Here is a 19650-nt window from a genome sequence, read left to right on the forward strand (position 1 = left end):
AATATTTCTACAAGTACAAAGTTTATTTACAGATACAAAATACTTATGGCATTAATTTGAGCCCATAGTTTTACAGCAGTTTTTCCACAGTTTAGTTTAAAGGTAGGGTAAGCAATTTTTGGATGACGCCATGTCTGTTTTTTGAACGAAAAAACATAAGCAAAAGACAGAGCTAGCACCTCTCTCACCCTTCCTGTCATGCTCGAGGAGGAACAACACCTCATCATGAACACTCCCAAGTCCACCTCCCTCAGCTACGAACACAAAGTCGGGCTACGTGCAGCAGTTTACAAAGCCAGAACTATGTATGAAGACAATGCTCCTTTTTTCTTTTTTTTTGTTTGTTTGTTTTTTCAATTTTCTCACTTGATGGGCAGATAGCAGTAGGTGAGGAGATATTTCTCTGAACGTGACCAAAAGTGTTCTAGTGTTAGCAACGGCATCAAATCGCTTACCCTATCTTTACACGGAAAATGCACTTTAAAATCTCTTCTTGTGTGTGTGTGTGTGTGTGTGTGTGTGTGTGTGTGTGTGTGTGTGTGTGTGTGTGTGTGTGTGTGTGTGTGTGTGTGTGTGTGTGTGTGTGTGTGTGTGTGTGTGTGTGTGTGTGTGTGTGTGTGTGTGTGTTGCTCTCTGGATGTGTTGTATTTCCACACTTTATCAAATAATATGCATTTCTTTATGTACCAATAGCAAATGTTAGAAAGAAGCTACTGAAAGTAAGATATAAGAATAACCTTGTAAACCTTTGGAGAATTTTAAGCATTTACAACCTCTGTAGAAGGACAGAGAACTGTAATATTTTTTCAATTCGTGTCCCACTGTGTCATCAGGGAGCTTTGAGAAAATGTTCTCAGAAAATGACAAATATTGAATTGATTTGAAAAGTAAAAGGTTTTGTTATTATACAGCTCTGCTCTTTATTTTTCACTAAAGAGCGCTATAAATGCCGCTTTTTGATTCTTTGTTTTTTGTAGGGGTGTGTGTGTGTGTGTGTGTGTGTGTGTGTGTATCGACAATTGGGCACGGTAGAACTTGGTCCTCTGCTTCGAAGCACGCACAAGTCTGTGAGTGGGTGCAGGCATCTCCCAAAGAGAACAGTAATTCAAATGCTGTGAGGACAATTATCTGAGACACCAGCTCTACAGGTGCTAACTTGACAAATGGAAAAATTTACAGCAGTAAACCATTAGTGTTTTTCAATGTGATTTTGTGTCGTAGCTTTTATTGCCCATATTTTAAAAAGCTTAAAATCCTCTGACTATCCTTAAGTAAAGTTCAGATATCCCCATCATCACATTTGCTTTTCTGTGACACAAAAGGCACATTTATTCTTTAAATGACAACGGAGGTTGTCTCAGTTTTTCCACTAAGCAGCGTGCCCTCACATACAGTATATACTGGTTTAGTTAAAGCGGACACTTAATCATCCCACCACAGTCGTGGTAACTCGGCCTCACCATGGCAACATTATAGAAAACATGCATAACATATTAGCTCATGTACATGAAGTTACAATTCTAGTTTTCTATTTCTAAAGAGGTCTGTTCTTTGCTTTTTTGATTCAACATTTTTGATGACATTTAATTAAACTTGTTACGGAAACTTCAGTGCGCATCTGACTCAAGAATTGTCAGTTAATTCAACCAAGTATTTCCATGTGTACATTGGTTTATAGCAGTGTGTTGATGATGATGAAACCAACATCATTTTAAACAAAGAACAAAGAAAGAAACAGCACTATGTTATATTCATGTTAATTCATTTTGGGAAAAGGAAATTTACTGAATAAAATAAAATACATTCACCTTGCACTTTTGGAAGGCTAAGCAATAACATAAGGCATAAGTCACTTGCATGATAGACTCACATATTCTAGCCAGTCATTTGATTAGTGTTATTACTGCTGTATTGACGTATAAAGATTAAACAGAAGAATCAAAATTTCATTAAAATGTATGAGTGAGAGGTCAAAGCGGCTCATAGCGCTGGGCCCGCTTGTAGACCAACATAATATAATTTATATTATATAAATATTATATCCAGGATCAATGTGGACCTGCATGGCAACATTAACAGCCTTAAAAACACGTCAGCAGATGGTAGAGCCCCTCAGGTGGTCCTGCACTCAAGTGTGTCCATTATCCTTCTAGCGTAGTAGACATGAAACATGCTGTCCATTCACACGTCAAATAAACATGACGTTAGGGCAAATATTACTTTAAAACTTACATAGGCTTCACAGTTAGGTGGTGTAACGTAACTTTTTAGTTATAACCATGGTCTGCCGTGGCTCAGGTAGTGGAGTGGTGGTCTTCCAATCAGACATCAGCAGCATTGGTTGTCAAAGTATCTGAGGTTTCAACGTGAACCTGTCATTGCACCTCAAATGCTCACTCATGTGTGGTTATCTTAGCGAAGCCTTGCATACGTCTCTATTCGGTGCATTTATTATATGATAGGAAGTACATCATTTAGGGGTGCTACAGCCCCTTCAGCACCCGTCCGTTCAGCATCCTGGGTCCAGATCGTGTCTGGTACCTGTTCACCATTATTATGACACGGCTGATTGTCTTCTCTCAGGCTTGGTCGTGGAAGGAAACGGTGCTGGAGTCCGGGACCTCTGGCCGCTACACCGTTGAGACGGTCAACACAGAGGAAGGAGTCATTTCCACGCTGACCATGAGTAACATTGTCCCAGCTGACTTCCAGACCATCTACAACTGCACGGCGTGGAACAGCTTCGGCTCGGACACCGAGATCATTCGCCTTAAGGAACAAGGTGGGAGTCAAGGTTCGACACGTTCCACCTTTCCTCTTTTTCCAACCATGTTCCGACGGTAGATGTTTGCCAGGCTGAGGTGTTTTGTGTGCGTCTCTGTTGTTGTCCTGGATCAGTGAGTTGTAACGTTTCACTGTGAGATTGTGTTCCTGTGTAAACATCTGGTTGTGTTTGTGGGTAAATCCATGTCCAGATGCTGAATCTTCAGTAATCAATCAAATAATTTGCTTTAGTAGCATGTTCTGTGATAAAGTCATATTTCATAGTCGTACCGCAGCTTTAAACACACAATTGATTTATTACTATATATATATATATATATATATATATATATATATATATATATATATATATATATATATATATGTGTGTGTGTGTGTGTGTGTGTGTGTGTGTGTGTGTGTGTGTGTGTGTGTGTGTGTGTGTGTGTGTGTGTATGTATATATTCTTTTTATTTATTTTTTAAAATCAAATATTAAATCTAAGTTCATTGCATTTTATTTAATTGCAATACTATATTCAAGTGCATGGTCTTAATTCATCATTTAAAAACAGTAGATATTGTTATGCTACAAATGTATTTTTGACATATTAGCTACTGATTTTACTTCAAATAAATCTTTATGTTTATTGAACTTGTGGCCCTTAGCACACACTTAAAGTAAAAGGCAGTGCACCTCAGGTTCTGTTTATTTAAAAGGTAAACTTTAAACAGTCTGCTGTTAATTCAATAGTGACCTTTTCACCTCTACCACACAACAAGCTGCATTTTCTATCCACTTATCACAAATGATGAATTAGAAACCGCTTGCATGAAGCTGGCATTGATCAATGAAGACATTAAAGAGGTTTTAATGGTGTAGGAAAAGCATTTATTTCTTCGCATTTGTTTAAAATGTGAGCCGATCATAAATCTGGGCTGGTTGCTCAAGTCCTCATTAAAGCGTGCCTTACCGAGGACCTTTACTGCTGGAACAGCTTATAGATGTTAGCGCGCCGGTTTAGACTCTCGCGTCGTAGTAAACCTCGCTGGAAGAGCACACATACATAATTATGCTTAAATGAACGCACAAACACTTTTCACATTCTTCTCACTGAAAATTAAAACACTGTGAAATTGTTGTGTTAGCTTCAGAAAGTGTAAATTAAATGTTATTAGATAGAATAATGAGAGAATTTTGGGAATATGTTACGTGCTGATAACGAAAGGGTTTGGTAATTGTTTTATGTTTGAATTTTCTTTGTACTGGATATTGTCTTTTGTTTGCGGTATTGTTACTGTTTTATTTTACCTTTTATTACCTGGCTCTGTTCCTGTGGGATGATGTCAATGTCACTTTGCGAGATAACATGAAACACAATTTCCTTGTGTTCCTGTTTGTTGCAGAGACTTAAAAGAGGGCAAAGACATGAGCAGAACGGGTCCGTGCACGTGTGCGTGCTGGATCAGAAGGGTTTTTCTGTAACTCCGTGCTCTCCCACAACAAAACCTGTTTTGAATCCGGTGTACGTGTGAGATATTTGCGCTATGCCATTGTTGAAGGACATGTCTTTATGTTGCTCTCTGCAGAATCTCTCCCAGTGGCTGTGATCATCGGCATTGCAGTGGGAGCGTTCGTGGCCCTCATTGTCCTAATGGGCACCATCGGCGCGTTCTGCTGCACCCGCTCCCAGAGAAGTAGGTCTCCTTTCTGCTCTTAGATCCACCGGAGCATGCATGCCAAAGTATCGCATTATCCCTCTGCACACACACACAAAAAAAAATGTCCATTTATTCAAATGTAGATGTTGTTTTGCTTCAAGCTAATGAGAAAAGACTTGTGCCATCCATAAATCTTGACCTGAAATTTCTGAAACGTGGCGCTTCAAGTAGACGAAGACAAAAGCAGCTGTTGGCTACTACAGGAAATTTCAGGCACAATTTAAATTCTTGCACATAAAGTCAAAGTTAACACGAGATGAATCACTCGGTGAGATGGACATCTTTTTTTGTGATGCAGAGATAGCCAGATTGTGATCAGGGCTCATTTCATGCAGTCTCAGTCTGGCTGCTTTGAGGCTATTTACATCCCGCGCTCTGTTCATTGCCACCCACCCATAAACCAAGTGACTCAAGTTAGAGACAGTCAGCCGCCGTCTCCATCCAAGAACCGCTCTGTGCTACTGGTCCCTTCAGCATGTCTATTGTCTGTATACTACAGAGGAAGCGCACCTGGTTATGCCCTCACTGCCCGTCTCCATCTGTGCTCACCAGAGAGAACTTGCAAGCAAAATTAAGACAGAAAGTAAGATTTTGTTATCTGACAGTATAACATCAGCATTGTCCCAAACACAATGGGCCAGCGTTGGAAAACTATGTGAGATTGCATTCACGTGAAAATAAAAGATTACCTTGTGTTGGCAGGAAACAAATGCATGAAAATTCTTTGTCCTGTTTTGGGAGGGGGAGGGGGGGGGGGGGGGGGGGGGCGCTTTAACAAAGCAAACCCAGAGATATATACGCTAAATTCTGCAAGCTGCATGCAGGCAAATCCATATGGCTACAAATACACAATTGTGTTTTATTCTTTTTTTCAAGTTTATTAAGATATACCACCGCATGTGTCATGTGTTTCCGACAGATCTGAAAGGAGTCGTGTCGGCAAAAAATGACATCCGCGTCGAGATCGTACACAAAGACCACAATGCAGCACGAGAGAACGAAGAGCATGCTTCCATGAAACAACTGATGGTGAGTGTGAGTGTCACAACATCCTTCTTCCTTCTTCCTGCTTCTTCTTGTTACTTTTTTCAGAAATAAGTTGTGAACCTTTTTTTTTTTTTTTTTTACTCTAGATCTTTCCATGTCAGTTGTTTTCAATCTAACTTTAAATAATGAATGCATGCTTTGCCTGGTGTGGCTGTTTCCTTTGAGATGACTTACCACATGAGTAATGGAGGCACAAAAGGGCACGTCGATCGTCTGCTTAATGTGTAAGCGTTGAGGGTTTATACAGTATTTCAACATAATGCCAACCGTTCTATAAGAAAAGCAAAGCATGTTCTGTATCTAGATGTGTCCCAAACACCTTTGAGCTGTACCAGTGTTTTGGTTCGCTTTCAGTTTGCTCCAGGTCTGGGTTATTTATAGTCAAAGCTTTGGGACTGCTTTTTTTTTCTTTTTTTCAAAATATTTAGTCAAGTAGGCGCTTGATGTTAGAAAGTTGAGCTCAGCTCTCTCACAAATCTGCATTTTGTAAAGATAAATAAAAGATATTCATGGATACATTATTAATGCCCCCTGCCAGCCTCTAGTGAAGGTGAAATATGTTTGACTGATATTAAAAAAAGGAGAACAAGTGATAAAAGTTAAGCCCGTTCATTTCAGAGTGTCTTTTTTTTCTTACTCCAAGTGGAGGTGCTTCAGAAACTACTCGGCCTCGTAACATATTTCACTTGATGTCTGTGCAGGTTGAACGAGGAGAGTTCCAGCAGGAATCCGTTCTGAAGCAGCTGGAGGTGTTACAAGAGGAGGAGAAGGAGTATCAGCACATTAAGGTACGACTCGTGAACGATGTCTGCATGACAACATGAATGTAGGAGTGTTGGAGAATAAAGGTAAAAGCTGGAAGCACAGAGAATACCCCGGGGCAAATGCTAGTCTTCAACTGTGGAACCAATAAAGCTGAAAAGCATTAATCCCCCTCCTGCTCCACATGTTTTTATGAAGACAGGTCCAGAGGCAAAATGAGTCCCCTTATAGGACTGATTTTCATAATTAGTTTCTTATTGGAGGTGGCTCAAGAAATCAAGAGACTGGTTGGCCCTCAAGCCAACCACTCTGTTCACTTTTTTATTTATACCATAAAAGAGAAGCTGGAATTGGGTTGTTTTAAAGTGCATATAAGACCTTGGAGAAGTGCTGGGTATTTATTAGCTGGCCTGATTTTGCTCTCCCAGCCACATACTATATCCAGCTTTTCAGCACTTGAAATGCCGTTACAGTTTTCTGTTTGGTTAAATCACTTTGAGCATATTTTTTCTGTAGGGTCTGTAAAGGAGTTGTCTGTTCAAAACCAAGACATTCAACAGTGAAGGGAGCCCTAACCGAAACAAACTAACGAGGGAGAAAGCCTGGAAGCAGCCACACCGTGGACCGTCAGATCCCCACTGCTTCCCTCAACACATACCCAAACCTAAAGAAACCAAAATCAAAAACAGGAATGTCCTGGCAACTCCTAAACAGTTCATCATTCACCATTTGGAAGATAAAAGATTACACACTAGGGGTGTAACAATATATCGTGCCACGAAATTTCGCGATACAAAAACGTCACGATACGTGTCGAGGAGGTGACAAAGTGTATCGCGATATTGGGTTATTAATATTAATCTATTGTGTTGACTAGAAACGCGCATCCGACAGCGACCGCATCTCGACCCGCGGACCAAAATCTTACTCCGCTCAGAAGAAACTAGTCCCGTTTTGCGGTCCCGTTTTGAGCTCTGAACTTTTACTTATGTAAGGCTGGTGTAGAGTTAAGTCTTACCTTATTAAATTAAACCTTTTTCGGGTCGTGAGTAGGATAAACACGCAGGCAACTTCTGCTAAGTTCCAGTGTACTTTAATGTCCGCTCAACAGTGTAGGATTTTAGAACATCAACACAGCACCTAGTGCTGTATCACTCCGCCCAATCTAAAACATATTAACAACTACAGATAAACTGACTAGTGTCATTATAGTCCCTGATTTACATCAGAATATAAAGTAATATAAATATAAATAAAATAATGAACCCTGAATTACCAAAATAACATTCTTAACAAAAATAAATCTCCTCTTACACTTATAAGGTGAGCATGAATCAATTTTTTTTATGATGTAAAATTGTATGTATTTATTTACTTTTATTTATTTATTTAATTTTAGTTGTTAAATTAGAAAGAAAATAGTCAAATCATACATGAGAGAAACTATTCAGTTTGTGGCAAAATATTTGTACTTGTATGAAACTGAAGATGCATAATGCAAATCTGACATTTACTTTTAGTTCAGTTTGTGGAAAATGGTTGGCCTGGCTTTCTCTTTAAAACTTAAACAGTTATAAAACATTACAAACTGTAACAATAGGGCAAACACACAGCATTGTTTTGTATTTTGTGTCTTTCAAATAAAAGACAATTGTTTCCAGTCATATGTTCCTCATTCAAGGTTGTTAAAAAAATACTGCTTTAATATCGTATCGTATCGTTATTGTGACCTCAGTATCGTATATCGTACCGTATCGTGAGATTAGTGTATCGTTACACCCCTATTACACACACAGAACAGAATAAACACTTGTCTAAGATCTGCGACTCCATGCTGTTGCTAAGGGTCCTGTCCTGTGTTAAGAGCAACACAGATATTTGCATCAGAGTCGGTGTTATCTGAAAGGGTGAGAGTTTTAGTTTTTACATCACCACAAGTCCTAGGACTTCCCATCTCAGCTTCACTGGATAACCATCAGTAGAAAACGGACCAGATAGTATCACAAGTTGGGATTCATGCCAGATCTCGCTGAACTTTGTTCTGCCAGACCATCTGATTTCCCCTTTCAGAGCCTCCATGTCTTTCCACCACAACCATTGTTCCAATGTGCTGCCACCTGCTAAACCAAAGAGTCATGTGTTGTTTTGGTGTGTGACCAGATACGTGAGTCAGAAGAAGCCGGTGCCAGCGAGCTGAGAGCAGGCACTGTTGCCACCTATCGTGGTGGAGTCGACAAACTTGGGTCGATTATAATTTCCCTTCACATGCCTGTACACTGGGACAAAATGGGGGGTCCAATTAAACTACCTCGTCGAGCTGTCGCCATAGTAACAGGCATCGCTCGACCAAACTGTGACTGTAAATGTAATTATAGTTATGGAAAAAGTTCCAGTGTGTCCAAATTATATATATTATATACATATTAGAGACAGAATTATACAATAAAAATATACCAGTGTAATTTTTCATTTGTCTAAATATAATTCTGTAAAAAAAAAAAGCACATAGTAATTTAATTCTGTTGACTCTGAAGTGAAGCTAATTTGCTTGTAACCTCTCAGACATCAGTCATTTACCATTCCTGAAAAATCCCCTCAACATATTACTGTACCTCAGTCCCACTCATCCCACCTGATATGTAATCATCACTTTTTCAACCAGCACCAGCATGGAGCTGATTTGAATTATAGCACCACTTAATAGGCAGCGACACTATCAGCATGTAGAAAAGACAAAGTGTGACTCACATCTCAGGTTCAGCCCTCCTGGTGGCAGGTAGAAAGAGTCCCCGTGCTATATTTAGAAACTTGATTTATGAGTCTGACCCAGGTTCTCCATCCACTGTTTGATCTACAGTATCGTACGTGTGTCCATCCTTTGATATCGGCCGTCCTGCTGCCTCATCTTTTTGGGGCTCATATTCCAGCTGGTTGTGATCATATGAGAGGCTGAAACACCATTGTGGTCACATGTGACATAGAGAGTCATATTCAGGACCAGAGTTATTATCGTTCACGAAAACGAACGAAATAACGAAAACTAAAATTGAAAAAACTATTTTGTTAACTGAACTAAATAAAAACGAAAATTAAAAGACAAAAACGATAACTAACTGAAACTATATTGCGTTTTTAGAAAACTAACTAAAACTAACTGAAATTATAGATATAATTTCCTCCGTTTTTGTCCCTGTCAATATTATTAAAAATTTATTAAAACTAATAAAAACTAAACTAAAACTAAGCATTTTTGAAAATATAAAAATGAATAAAAACTAGCAAATCCACACTAAAAACTAATTAAAACTAACTGAATTGAAGGAAAAAAGTCAAAACGAAATAAAACTAAACTAAAATGAAAAATTCAAAACTATTATAACCCTGTTCAGGACTGGGAGGATTCAGGGAACGCAGTAGCACTAGCATCAGTGCTGATTTATTGATTGGCTGCCTCCCCTCTTACATGGCGATGAATAGATCCATCTGCAGTTTGCTAAACTTTGCCTTCATTCTTCAGATTGCATATGAAATCACTGAACCACTTGCAAACCCTGCAATAAGTGATCTAAACAGGACTGTAGAGGTTGTGCAGGCTCATAAGTCAAGCCCCCTCTCATAGCCTCCAACAGCAAAACATAAAGAGAATGATGGACGCCCTATTTTACCTAAACTGAGGCTATCAAAGGTTCATTGTTTGCCGCTATGTAAATATTACCTAGATATTGCTGTCCTTTAGCAGTTCAAGCTCTCAACCTTGCAAATGTCCTTCTCATCGTCACCAAGTAATGAATTATTCTTTAGAAAATAAAACAAAAAACAAAACAATAGACTTGTGGACAAACTACCGTCCAGTAGTCATGCATTATGAATTAGTGGAATAAAGCTTTGATTTAATCAACCATAAATGGTTGTAAGTATTTACATTCATCAGCTTTTGTTTAGACACACTTTGCTAGTAACAAATTAGACCCACTTTTGTCTTAATAGCCTCAAGTGTTCATGAAATATGGTCAGCAAGGTGTTTTCAGACAATGTCACCCTCTTGCTACAAATTTGTTGGCTGTTCATCTGTGATGCAAATCTCCTTCGGTGACTGCGGAGGGTCATTTGAGTACAGTGAGCTCATTATCATGTCCAAGAAACATGACGTTTTCCTGCTATAAGTGCCGTCGTAAGATGAGTGCTCGGTGGTCATACACGGGCGGCCGCGCGTGGTCTCCTCCTGCTGCAGTCCTCCTTCACGCTTCATTCATTCAGCATTCAAAGATGGTTTTCTGTGTGCCTTGACTGTAACAGCTGCTTATTTGAGATAATGGTGTGTTGTCTTAAACAAGCATTGGACAAAACATTTTCATCCTGAGAAATTCCAGTCACTGGATATTATTTTTCAGTTTTTTGGACCATTTTCTGTAAAATGTAGAGAAGGTTGCGCGTGAAAATCCCAGTTGATCAGTAATCTGTGAATTATTCAGAACAACCTGTCTGGCACCAGCAGCAATGCCATGTTTACAGTAATTTAAATCACCAGTCGTACCCATCCCGATGCAGTTTGACCTTCAGCAGGTTGTATAGACTGTGTCTGCATGACTAAATACACCGAGCTGCTGCCTCGTGATTGGTTGATAGTAACGCCTCTCAACAAGTAGGTAAACAGATGTTCCCAGTAAAGTCATCCGTAGGTGTATGTCTGTCGTATTTACAGGATATACAGGACTGTCTTAGAAAATTAGAATATTGTGATTTTGAAACAAAAATGTCATACATTCTGGATTCATTACAAATCAACTAAAATATTGCAAGCCTTTTATTATTTTAATAAACCTGATCATGGCTTACAGCTTAAGAAAACTCAAATATCCTATCAAAAAATGTAAATATTCTGGGAATCTTAATCTTAAAAAGTAAGCCATAATCAGCAATATTAAAATAATAAAAGGCTTGCAATATTTCAGTTGATTTGTAATGAATCCAGAATGTATGACATTTTTGTTTTTTTAATTGCATTACAGAAAATAAAGAACTTTATCACAATATTCTAATTTTCTGAGACAGTCTTGTATGTATGCATGCATATATCCTCAAGAAGACCCCAGTACTTTCTATAGAAATGTAAAGTAGGAGCTGAATCTATGCAACTGTGAGTCGCATTCATGTCAGCAAGAATGTCAAAAACATTCTAGCACTGCATTAAGGTTTTACTACTGCTCTGAACCTACATGAGCAAAGTGATATAAGTGCCTGTCAGCTCTCCGCATGTCGCTTGAATCATGGTCACAGAGACAAATTCTGCTCCTTTAGTTTGTCCTTTTGTGTGTCTGGCTGGAGGCAGCCGCTCCCCAGAGTTGCTGTCTTTTGTGCTGTCCTGGTTACCTGCTGTCAGTGGCGCCAGAATTTATTTATTTATTTATTTTTCTAATCCCACTTAATGGCAACTTGCATGAGGCAAGAGCAGAGAGAAGCCTGAGCAAGTGATAAAGGCCAGAACACAAACACTCCCTGTCTGCTGTCTGATAATGACGAGCGTAACGAGGATCCTCTCAGCTTGTCTCTCTCGTTATGCGCATTCTTCTTTTTTGGGACTTGCCACCATGCTCACTGTGCTTGACATTCACATCCATTCACACAAGGACAAGGGGGTGAAAAAGAAATCATGTATGAGACACGACCCTTAGCAACAGCATGGAGTCACAGATCTTGGCATAAACAAGAGGTGACGCATGGATGCCAAACTACGGCTCATCGAGGCATGATTCGTTAGTGAAACATCATTTTAAGGTTAGCGCAGAGGCTGTCTGAGAAACCCAGCTGAATAAACCACCAGGGATAATTACGATCACTTTGGCCTTTGCTCTTGTTCTGCTTTACATCTGAGGAGCGTACAACAAATTCACAATATTTTTTTCACATTTCCCCTCTTTGCCTGTTATAGCCAGTGTTGGGACTAACGCGTTATTTAGTAACGCGTTACAGTAACGCCGTTAGTTTTGCGGTAACTAATACTCTAACACATTACTTTTAAAATTCAGTAACGCAATTACCGTTACCGTTACTCTGTTATTTCTGGCTACAGTGAAGCTTTTTTTCCCCACACGCGGAGACCAGAGGAAACGTAGTGTGTGTGCGTTCAATAACATGAGCGGTCATGGCGAGCCAAGAGAAGGCGAGTTTCGCAACGTGGAGATATTGTCATTACTGTAATCCCTGGTTTTTCGCAGGGGTTACGTTCCAAAAATATGAATGAATGAAGTTTATTCAGTCATTGCAACACAAAACAACACCAAAAAAACATTGTACACAGCATTAACTATTAAACCAAAAAAAATGTGTTGAACAATAACTGAAAAGGCATAGGCAGAAGCAAATTGCTTATAAAAGCCTATCCTATAGTACCAACTTTCTATTTTTGGCTACCAACCTCCAGAAAACCAAAAAGAGAATAGAAAAGCAAAGAAACAACAAAAGGCAAAGAAACAATAGAAAAGCAAAGAAACATTAACAGATGGTCAATTGCACTTATAAGCTTCAAAAATAGCTTTACAAACCATTTTCTTAAATACAACAAAAGAATGACATGTTTTTAAATTTTACGTTGGCATCATTCCAGAATTTAACTCCAACGATGGAGACACATCTGCTTTTCATACCTTTTTTAGCCATTTGTACTGTGAAATTACAGACACCTCTAAGATTGTAACGAGTCTCCTGAATTGAAAAGAACCTCTGTATTGGGTCAGGGAGCATTTTTGATTTTGCTTTAAACATAATTTGCATGATTTTAAAATAAAACAAATCATAAAAAAAAAAAAAAATTAAATTTAAAATTAAATTTTAATTAAAATTAAAATTAAATATTAAAAATTTAATAACATGAGAATTTAGAAAAAGTGGATCTGTGTGAGCGTAGTAATCAGCCTTATTGATGGTACGTATGGCTCGTTTTTGAAGTTTTATTATTGAATTTAAGGTGGTTTTAAAGGTGGATCCCCACAATTCCACACAGTAAGATAAATACAATACAATTATAGAAGGCTTCAAATTGCGGAGATCAGCCCCGCCTCGCACGTATCCCACTGCTCTTCTGAGCCGCTGCATCCCGACTCTGTAGCGTCTTTTTCTCCTAAAGCCGCGGGGCAGGTGTGTTTTTTCGAGAGAAGAAAATAGTTATGGGTCGTTGTTGTCGCTCTTTTTTCTTCTGGCCAAAAAAGTTTGTATAAACCGACATGCTACCATTGGTTGTATTTGAGAATTGTAATGAACGATTCATCAAAGGGTCCCGTTCTTGAGCTGCTGCTGAAGCTCATTGGCCATTCTCAGCTTGTTGCTAAGCAACCAACGTTATTGACACAGGAAGTGAAGAAGCGGGGAGACTGTTTAGCCAATCAGAATGCAGAACACGATGCACAATGCAAATCCATACAGTACCTGCTGAAATGAAGGCTAGAGGGGCATGAAATGGGAGCATTTAAAATAATGTTTTTATTTAAAGTAACTAAAAAGTTACTTTTCATAGTAATGCATTACTTTTTGGTCTAAGTAACTGAGTTACTTACTTTTTATTGAAGTAACTAGTAACAGTAACTAGTTACTATTTTTCAGTAACTAGCATAACACTGGTTATAGCCAAGCATCAAACACTGCTTTCATAAACGTGCTGCTTGTGTTTCCTCCATAGGACCCTACAAACGGCTACTACAGCGTCAACACCTTCAAGGAGCCCCACACGCCAACCATGACGGGGAACCAGCCCGCCGAAGCCAGGAACCCGACCAACACGGGTACCCTGGGCAAGCAGCGGGTGCCGACGGGCATGTCCTTCACCAACATCTACTCCACGCTGGGAGCGGGCCCCAACCGCCTGTACGACTACAGCCAGCGCTTCGTGCTGGGCATGGGAAGCAGCTCCATCGAGCTGTGCGAGCGCGAGTTCCAGCGCGGCTCGCTCAGCGACTCCAGCTCTTTCATCGACACGCAGTGCGACAGCAGCATCAGCAGCTACAGTAAGCCAGACGGCTACGTGCAGTTTGACAAAGACAGCAAGGCGTCGGCCTCTTCCTCCTCCCACTACTCCCAGTCCTCCTCGCAAAACTCGGACCTCACCCGGCCCCTCCAGAAGCGCATGCAGACCCATGTCTGACCCTTTGGGAGGGAGGGCGCGTGAACGGGGCGGAACAAGCAGCCGGGATTGTAAAACTTTGCAAAGAGTCAAGCCACCAGGAGATGCCAAAGTATTTCCTGCGGTAGCCTGAAGATGCTGAGGCTACTCGACTTAATGCACCATGTGACTTGCATAGACTTCTCAATGTCCCCCCCCTTAAAAAAAAAAAGAAAAAAAATGAATCAAGAAGCCTTATTTTTCCTTCATGTTTAATTCACCGACTATCTTCTTTTCAACCTAAAATACAACAGTGCCACAGAGCTTATTTGCCAACGCAAATACGAAACAAGTTTGGAATCTCAACTTTCAATACTTGGTTTGTTGACAGATGAGAGGGCAGGAACACGAGGCTTTGTATGACAATCAATCCTCTCCCATGGCATGGACCATATTTCCTTTTTGAAGATTGTCATTCAAAAGAAGCGCGAGATTGAAGCACTCTGAACAGACGGCCCGAGAACGAGTGCAAGCCAAAGTCCTGCTGCTCTCCCGTAGTTCCAAGCACAACAATGAATGTGCATGTGATTTTCTTTTTTTTCTTTTTCCTTTTCACTGTTTAAAGCGATAACTTCTCCCCACTCCCACCTTCTCTTCAAACGGCGAGTGTGAAGCGCGGCTTGTTGAAACTCGTCCCCTGTGTAGGTGGGAGAAAACTTTCTCCATGTGGCCAGACGTCTCAGACACTGAGGGGGACCTTTTTTTTTTTTTTTTTCTTTTGCTCCCACTCTCCACGGATGTTTCCCAGCCACAGAGCTGAGCAGATAAAGAGGGCCTGAGTCATCTTTTTACTGAGGACACCCCGCGATGAAATAATTCCAATGTACATATTGACTGTGATTACTTTTCTAGCATCTAATTCTGGCTCTGGTGAGCCGGATGACTCTGGAGTCACGCGCCGATGACTCTAAATGAGACACGAGCACCTCTTCATCTTCATATGTACGAGAAGTACTTTGTCTTGAGGGTCTTTTTGAACTGGGTCAATGTAATCTTTGACTAAAGGAGAGTTAGACGAACACCATCAGCTCCTCTGTTGATGGGGAGCTCCATCCAGCGTGGTCTTAACCAGGCCCAAACCCAGCTCTGCTGCAGGAGCCTCCTCCTGACACACGCCATCAAACACCCTTGAGACCACCTGCTGAATGAAATGTAAACCTTATATTTTAGCTTCTTATCGTGCGGTTGTCCCACCGCCATAACGAGCATCACTGTTGACACTGGAGCTGAGTGCTTTCTCCCCACGCACCTACTTGTGATCGTGCCGGTGGGTCACCAAAGGACATAAGGAGCTAATTTAAAAACTGTATTTTATTTTGCCGTCTCCTTTTCAGTATTTGGTTACTGTGAAACTCGTGGGTGGCGAGCTAATGAGCCAGTGCTTTTCAAGAGCATTGTTTGGGTTTTGATTTCCCGCTGCACGTGTCATTTATGAAACTGCTTTTATTATTTGATCTCCGACACTGTATTTGTTTGAATCGAGAGGTTAGAGAGATAAAATTGATTTAACTCCAAGCCACAAAAGCTTTTCTTCAATACTATACAGGAAAAGTGCAAGTAAGCCTGTTGATAAACGTGGGGATTCCATTGCGGCTTTAAAGCTAAACGGAACTCTTTCTTTTTGTTTCTGTGCTCCTTGGCGTCACACCACTGGATGCGAGCATATATTATCGTCGCCTAACGCTGTGTTGAAGCAGCGTTGGCATGAAAGTGGCAGGCGTCTCCACGCACAGGTAGTTGCAGCTACTGTACATTGTTCACGACATCTTTCTTGATGCAAACGTTCTCCTGGCCACGCGTAACAGAATCCGGCGGTTTGGGAATCCATCCGTTCTTTAAAAGATAAACGGCTGGTTTGAAGACATGACTGGAAAACAGCAGTGGTTATTTGATTCTGAATTTGATTTCTTTTTTCTTTTTTTTTTTTGTTTAGTTTAATGAAAATATAACCTAAAATATAAATAATCAACCTTTCAAATATCTCCTTTAATCAGGTACTTTGATTTCAGTAGCAGTCAGCTGAACTCTGAAATCTGCCTCCCAACCCATGAAATACCGAGCACGGTTTCTGAACAAAATCAAGTTGTTGTTGTAAGCACTTTAAATATGATTATATTCAAGGCATTTGAAAGGGGTTTTCCACTTGAGTAACAGTGGTTTGAACTAATTTTACAAATGGATTGGCGCCCATTGTACAGCTTAAGACAAAAAGCTCTGTTTCAATGCTGATAATCCAGCTTGGCACTTAGCAGACTGTATATAAATCTCCAATGCTGTCTTTTTCTGTATATATTTCTTTTTTTCCTGGCTTTTCTTTCTTTCTCGTTCAGAATTTACTACAGTATATTAGAGCTCAACAAACATGTGGCATCAAAACTGCACAGACAGACAATCATTTTCTTTTTGTTTTCCTTCCAAAAAATGTCATCAATCTTTCATATTTCTCTCCACAAATGACATGGACGGCTTGCGTGAACAGAGGAGACTCTGCACACCAAGAACACAGGAAGCTATAGGACGGGCTTATCGGGGACAGCTTTGAAGCGAGATGCAGTAAGAGGTTATTATACTTTCAGCTCCTCAGAGCGATGCTCAGCGATCTATTGGATTTGGCACAATGACGGCTGCCAAGTATGTCGGTGACATTTTGTTTTTTATTTATTTTCCTCAGAATTCATGAGTGCACTTTTTTTCCCCACTTGTTATCAACAGCCTTCAATTATGGGTGTGATCTAATTTGCAAGGGAAATATATGGTTTTAATTTATATTTGCATAAGTGGTGCACTTCTATTGTTGCAGCTCTAGAATTTAAAATCTCACCACAACGCAAACATACATCGAGTTGTTGTTTGAAAACAAGACCGTTTTGGCATCCTGTCCACAAGGTTCTGTAACGACTGCAACTTCTGCGCCGATCCAAACATGATATATTTTACAAGTCAAGAGCATCTGCCACTGTGCGCGGCAAACAGATACATATTTGATAGAGCAGTCTTCTGGTCTCATCCACCCCAACAGCTACGATGAATATACTGCGGGATGAGAGCATCGTCTCAGTCCTTGGGACTCAAAGCCCACGTGGGGGAAAAGTGTGCTCCGTTCACCTGTACATGACTTGCTGGCTTGTGCTGGCAGCGCCTGTTTCCTTGGCTGCAAGCGCAGCACAGATGCCAGGGCATAACAGATGATTAAACACAGAGACCTGGGACAATTACAAGGGGTTGCTGCCCTTTTCTGATAAAACAGAGTAACCTTTTCAGAGCAGAGGATGCAGGGTCGTTTATTATTCAGAAATGCGAAGGACAAGCCTGTGCTACTCTGGCAATAAGCATTTTTAAGGTAAGACAGAGGAGGGGAGGTGTGAACTACTCTGTAGAAATGTGTAAAAGCCTCTCTGCTCACCGACTTGTTGGGTTATGTTTTAGTGCACAACACATTTATGTTGGTCTTAAAGCCACCCTATGTAGCAATATACTTTTGACCACAAGGGTGTAGCATAGTGCACTATGTACACTGGGGGTTTGCAAATGACCACTGTCTAGTGTAAAACTGCAACTGTGCTCCTACTGCAGCACAGTGAACTTAATACTTCAGCTACTTTATCCAAGTTACCACCAAACATTTGACTTATACATCGTAAATTCAAAAAAAATGAACCCAATTTTCCTTGTCATGTTTGTAATCTATCCCTGATTTAATTACAGTTCAAAGCTGTGCCATTTATTGAAGATGGCCAGCAGTTCTCTTTTTTTTATCTAAAATGTGCATATCAGCGTCTCAGCACTTGTGCTGTGTCACGACGTGCATCGAGTGATAGAAGTGTTCTGGGTTCCACACTAACGTTTCTAACCATTTTGGCTGCAGCATCTGGGAACTTGCAGTGTATTTCGTGAAAACAGAATTAGTAATTAAATTCAGAACATAGCCAATACGTCAGCCTTTTGGCAAAAGACACAAGGAAGTGCACGTCTAGTGGGACAAGGTGATTTGTTGAGCTATCCCAACTCATTACCACAGTATTACGTCTCTACCGCAAACACAGAGGAGCTGCCTGCCCCCGTGTGGTCAATACTGGTATTGCTGCATCTGGTGGCCTCAATGAAATGAGGCAAAAAAATAAAGAAATGCTGAACATTACCACTGCCGAGATAGTGCCTCAGAAGAGCGACATACATATGCCGAAGGTCCCGCTGTGTATTACAGGTTTTAATATCCAGGATGGAATACATTCCAACAGGCGGCACATAAAACATCATACTGATCATATGTCTTTCATGAAGTGTATAAATGCTTTCTCTCTTTATCTTTCACTTTCTATCCTTCAAATCAATACCTTGTTAGTACTTCAATAACATACGAGTGAAGCCGTGGACTAAATAATATTTGGAAATAATACTCCGATTTTTCTTCAGGGCACTTTGGTAATCGTGGTGTTCGGTTTGCAGCAGCCCGGTTTGCTGTGTACTTTAAGTCACACAAGAAAATTCAGAGCATCACAGCAAAGCTTTTGAAAGTCAAATGAGTACAGTTTCCCTGTGACTGCTTGAATTTTTCTCTACCACATGAAATCGACTTGCAAATATGATATGGCACAGGTGTGAAAAGTACTTCACTTTGGTGGTCATTTCAACAAAATGTATAAATAGTAACTATAAACATGCAGAAATTGTAATAAAAAGACAACGTGTAAATGCTTTTGGTTAAACCACTATTTTCAGGCAATGTGCCTCAGTATCTCAGAAAAAAAAAGTAATGAAAAGAAAAACAGTTGTATTTAAACTGTACTGGTCTGTGAATCTATGATGCTTTTGCTCTGTATATTTGGAGAATAAAACTGTTTGAGTTTGTGTTTATTTGCACTAATCTTTGTCAGTGAGAACCACATGGGTTGATTTTACAACTGCATGGATGGAGCTGGATCGCACAGGAGTGCTGTTGAACATTTGCAAACAATAAAAGAATATATTCAGTGTAAGCTTTGAAACGCCACTTTGCTTCTCGCAGCTTTTGTTTATGACGGCGCGCGTTTTTACAACAGATTACTTTGTGTACCGCTCTTGTTTGGTTCTTGTAGTTTGTAAATAGCCACAGATTCTGAAAGTGCTTAAAGGAAACTTTTCTGCGAGAAATATAAATCATTAATAGCTCGAGTGGAGCTTCCACAACACCTGAAGGAACGGGGATGAAAGGGCAGAAAATATGCC

At 40.1% G+C, this 19650-nt stretch overlaps 1 protein-coding gene across 7 annotated transcripts in view; it reads left to right on the forward strand.

Moving 5' to 3' along the window:
* Positions 1 to 19429, forward strand: part of kirrel3b (kirre like nephrin family adhesion molecule 3b) — a 184306-nt gene extending 164877 nt beyond the window's left edge. For 2 of the 7 annotated variants that reach the window (XM_061719048.1, XM_061719049.1), the window contains exons 11-16: positions 2584 to 2782; positions 4353 to 4460; positions 4984 to 5067; positions 5404 to 5519; positions 6233 to 6319; positions 13966 to 19429. In XM_061719048.1, coding sequence (XP_061575032.1) covers positions 2584 to 2782; positions 4353 to 4460; positions 4984 to 5067; positions 5404 to 5519; positions 6233 to 6319; positions 13966 to 14427 — 1056 coding nt within the window. In that variant the 3' untranslated portion in view covers positions 14428 to 19429. Of the gene's footprint in view, positions 1 to 2583; positions 2795 to 4352; positions 4461 to 4983; positions 5068 to 5403; positions 5520 to 6232; positions 6320 to 13965 lie in introns of all 7 variants that reach the window. The other 5 variants (XM_061719047.1, XM_061719054.1, XM_061719050.1 and 2 more) reach the window with 5 other exon arrangements.
* Positions 19430 to 19650: the final 221 nt, after the last annotated feature.

The sequence above is a fragment of the Cololabis saira genome, chromosome 4 (assembly GCF_033807715.1).
Source record: "Cololabis saira isolate AMF1-May2022 chromosome 4, fColSai1.1, whole genome shotgun sequence".
Classification (NCBI taxonomy): domain Eukaryota; kingdom Metazoa; phylum Chordata; class Actinopteri; order Beloniformes; family Belonidae; genus Cololabis; species Cololabis saira.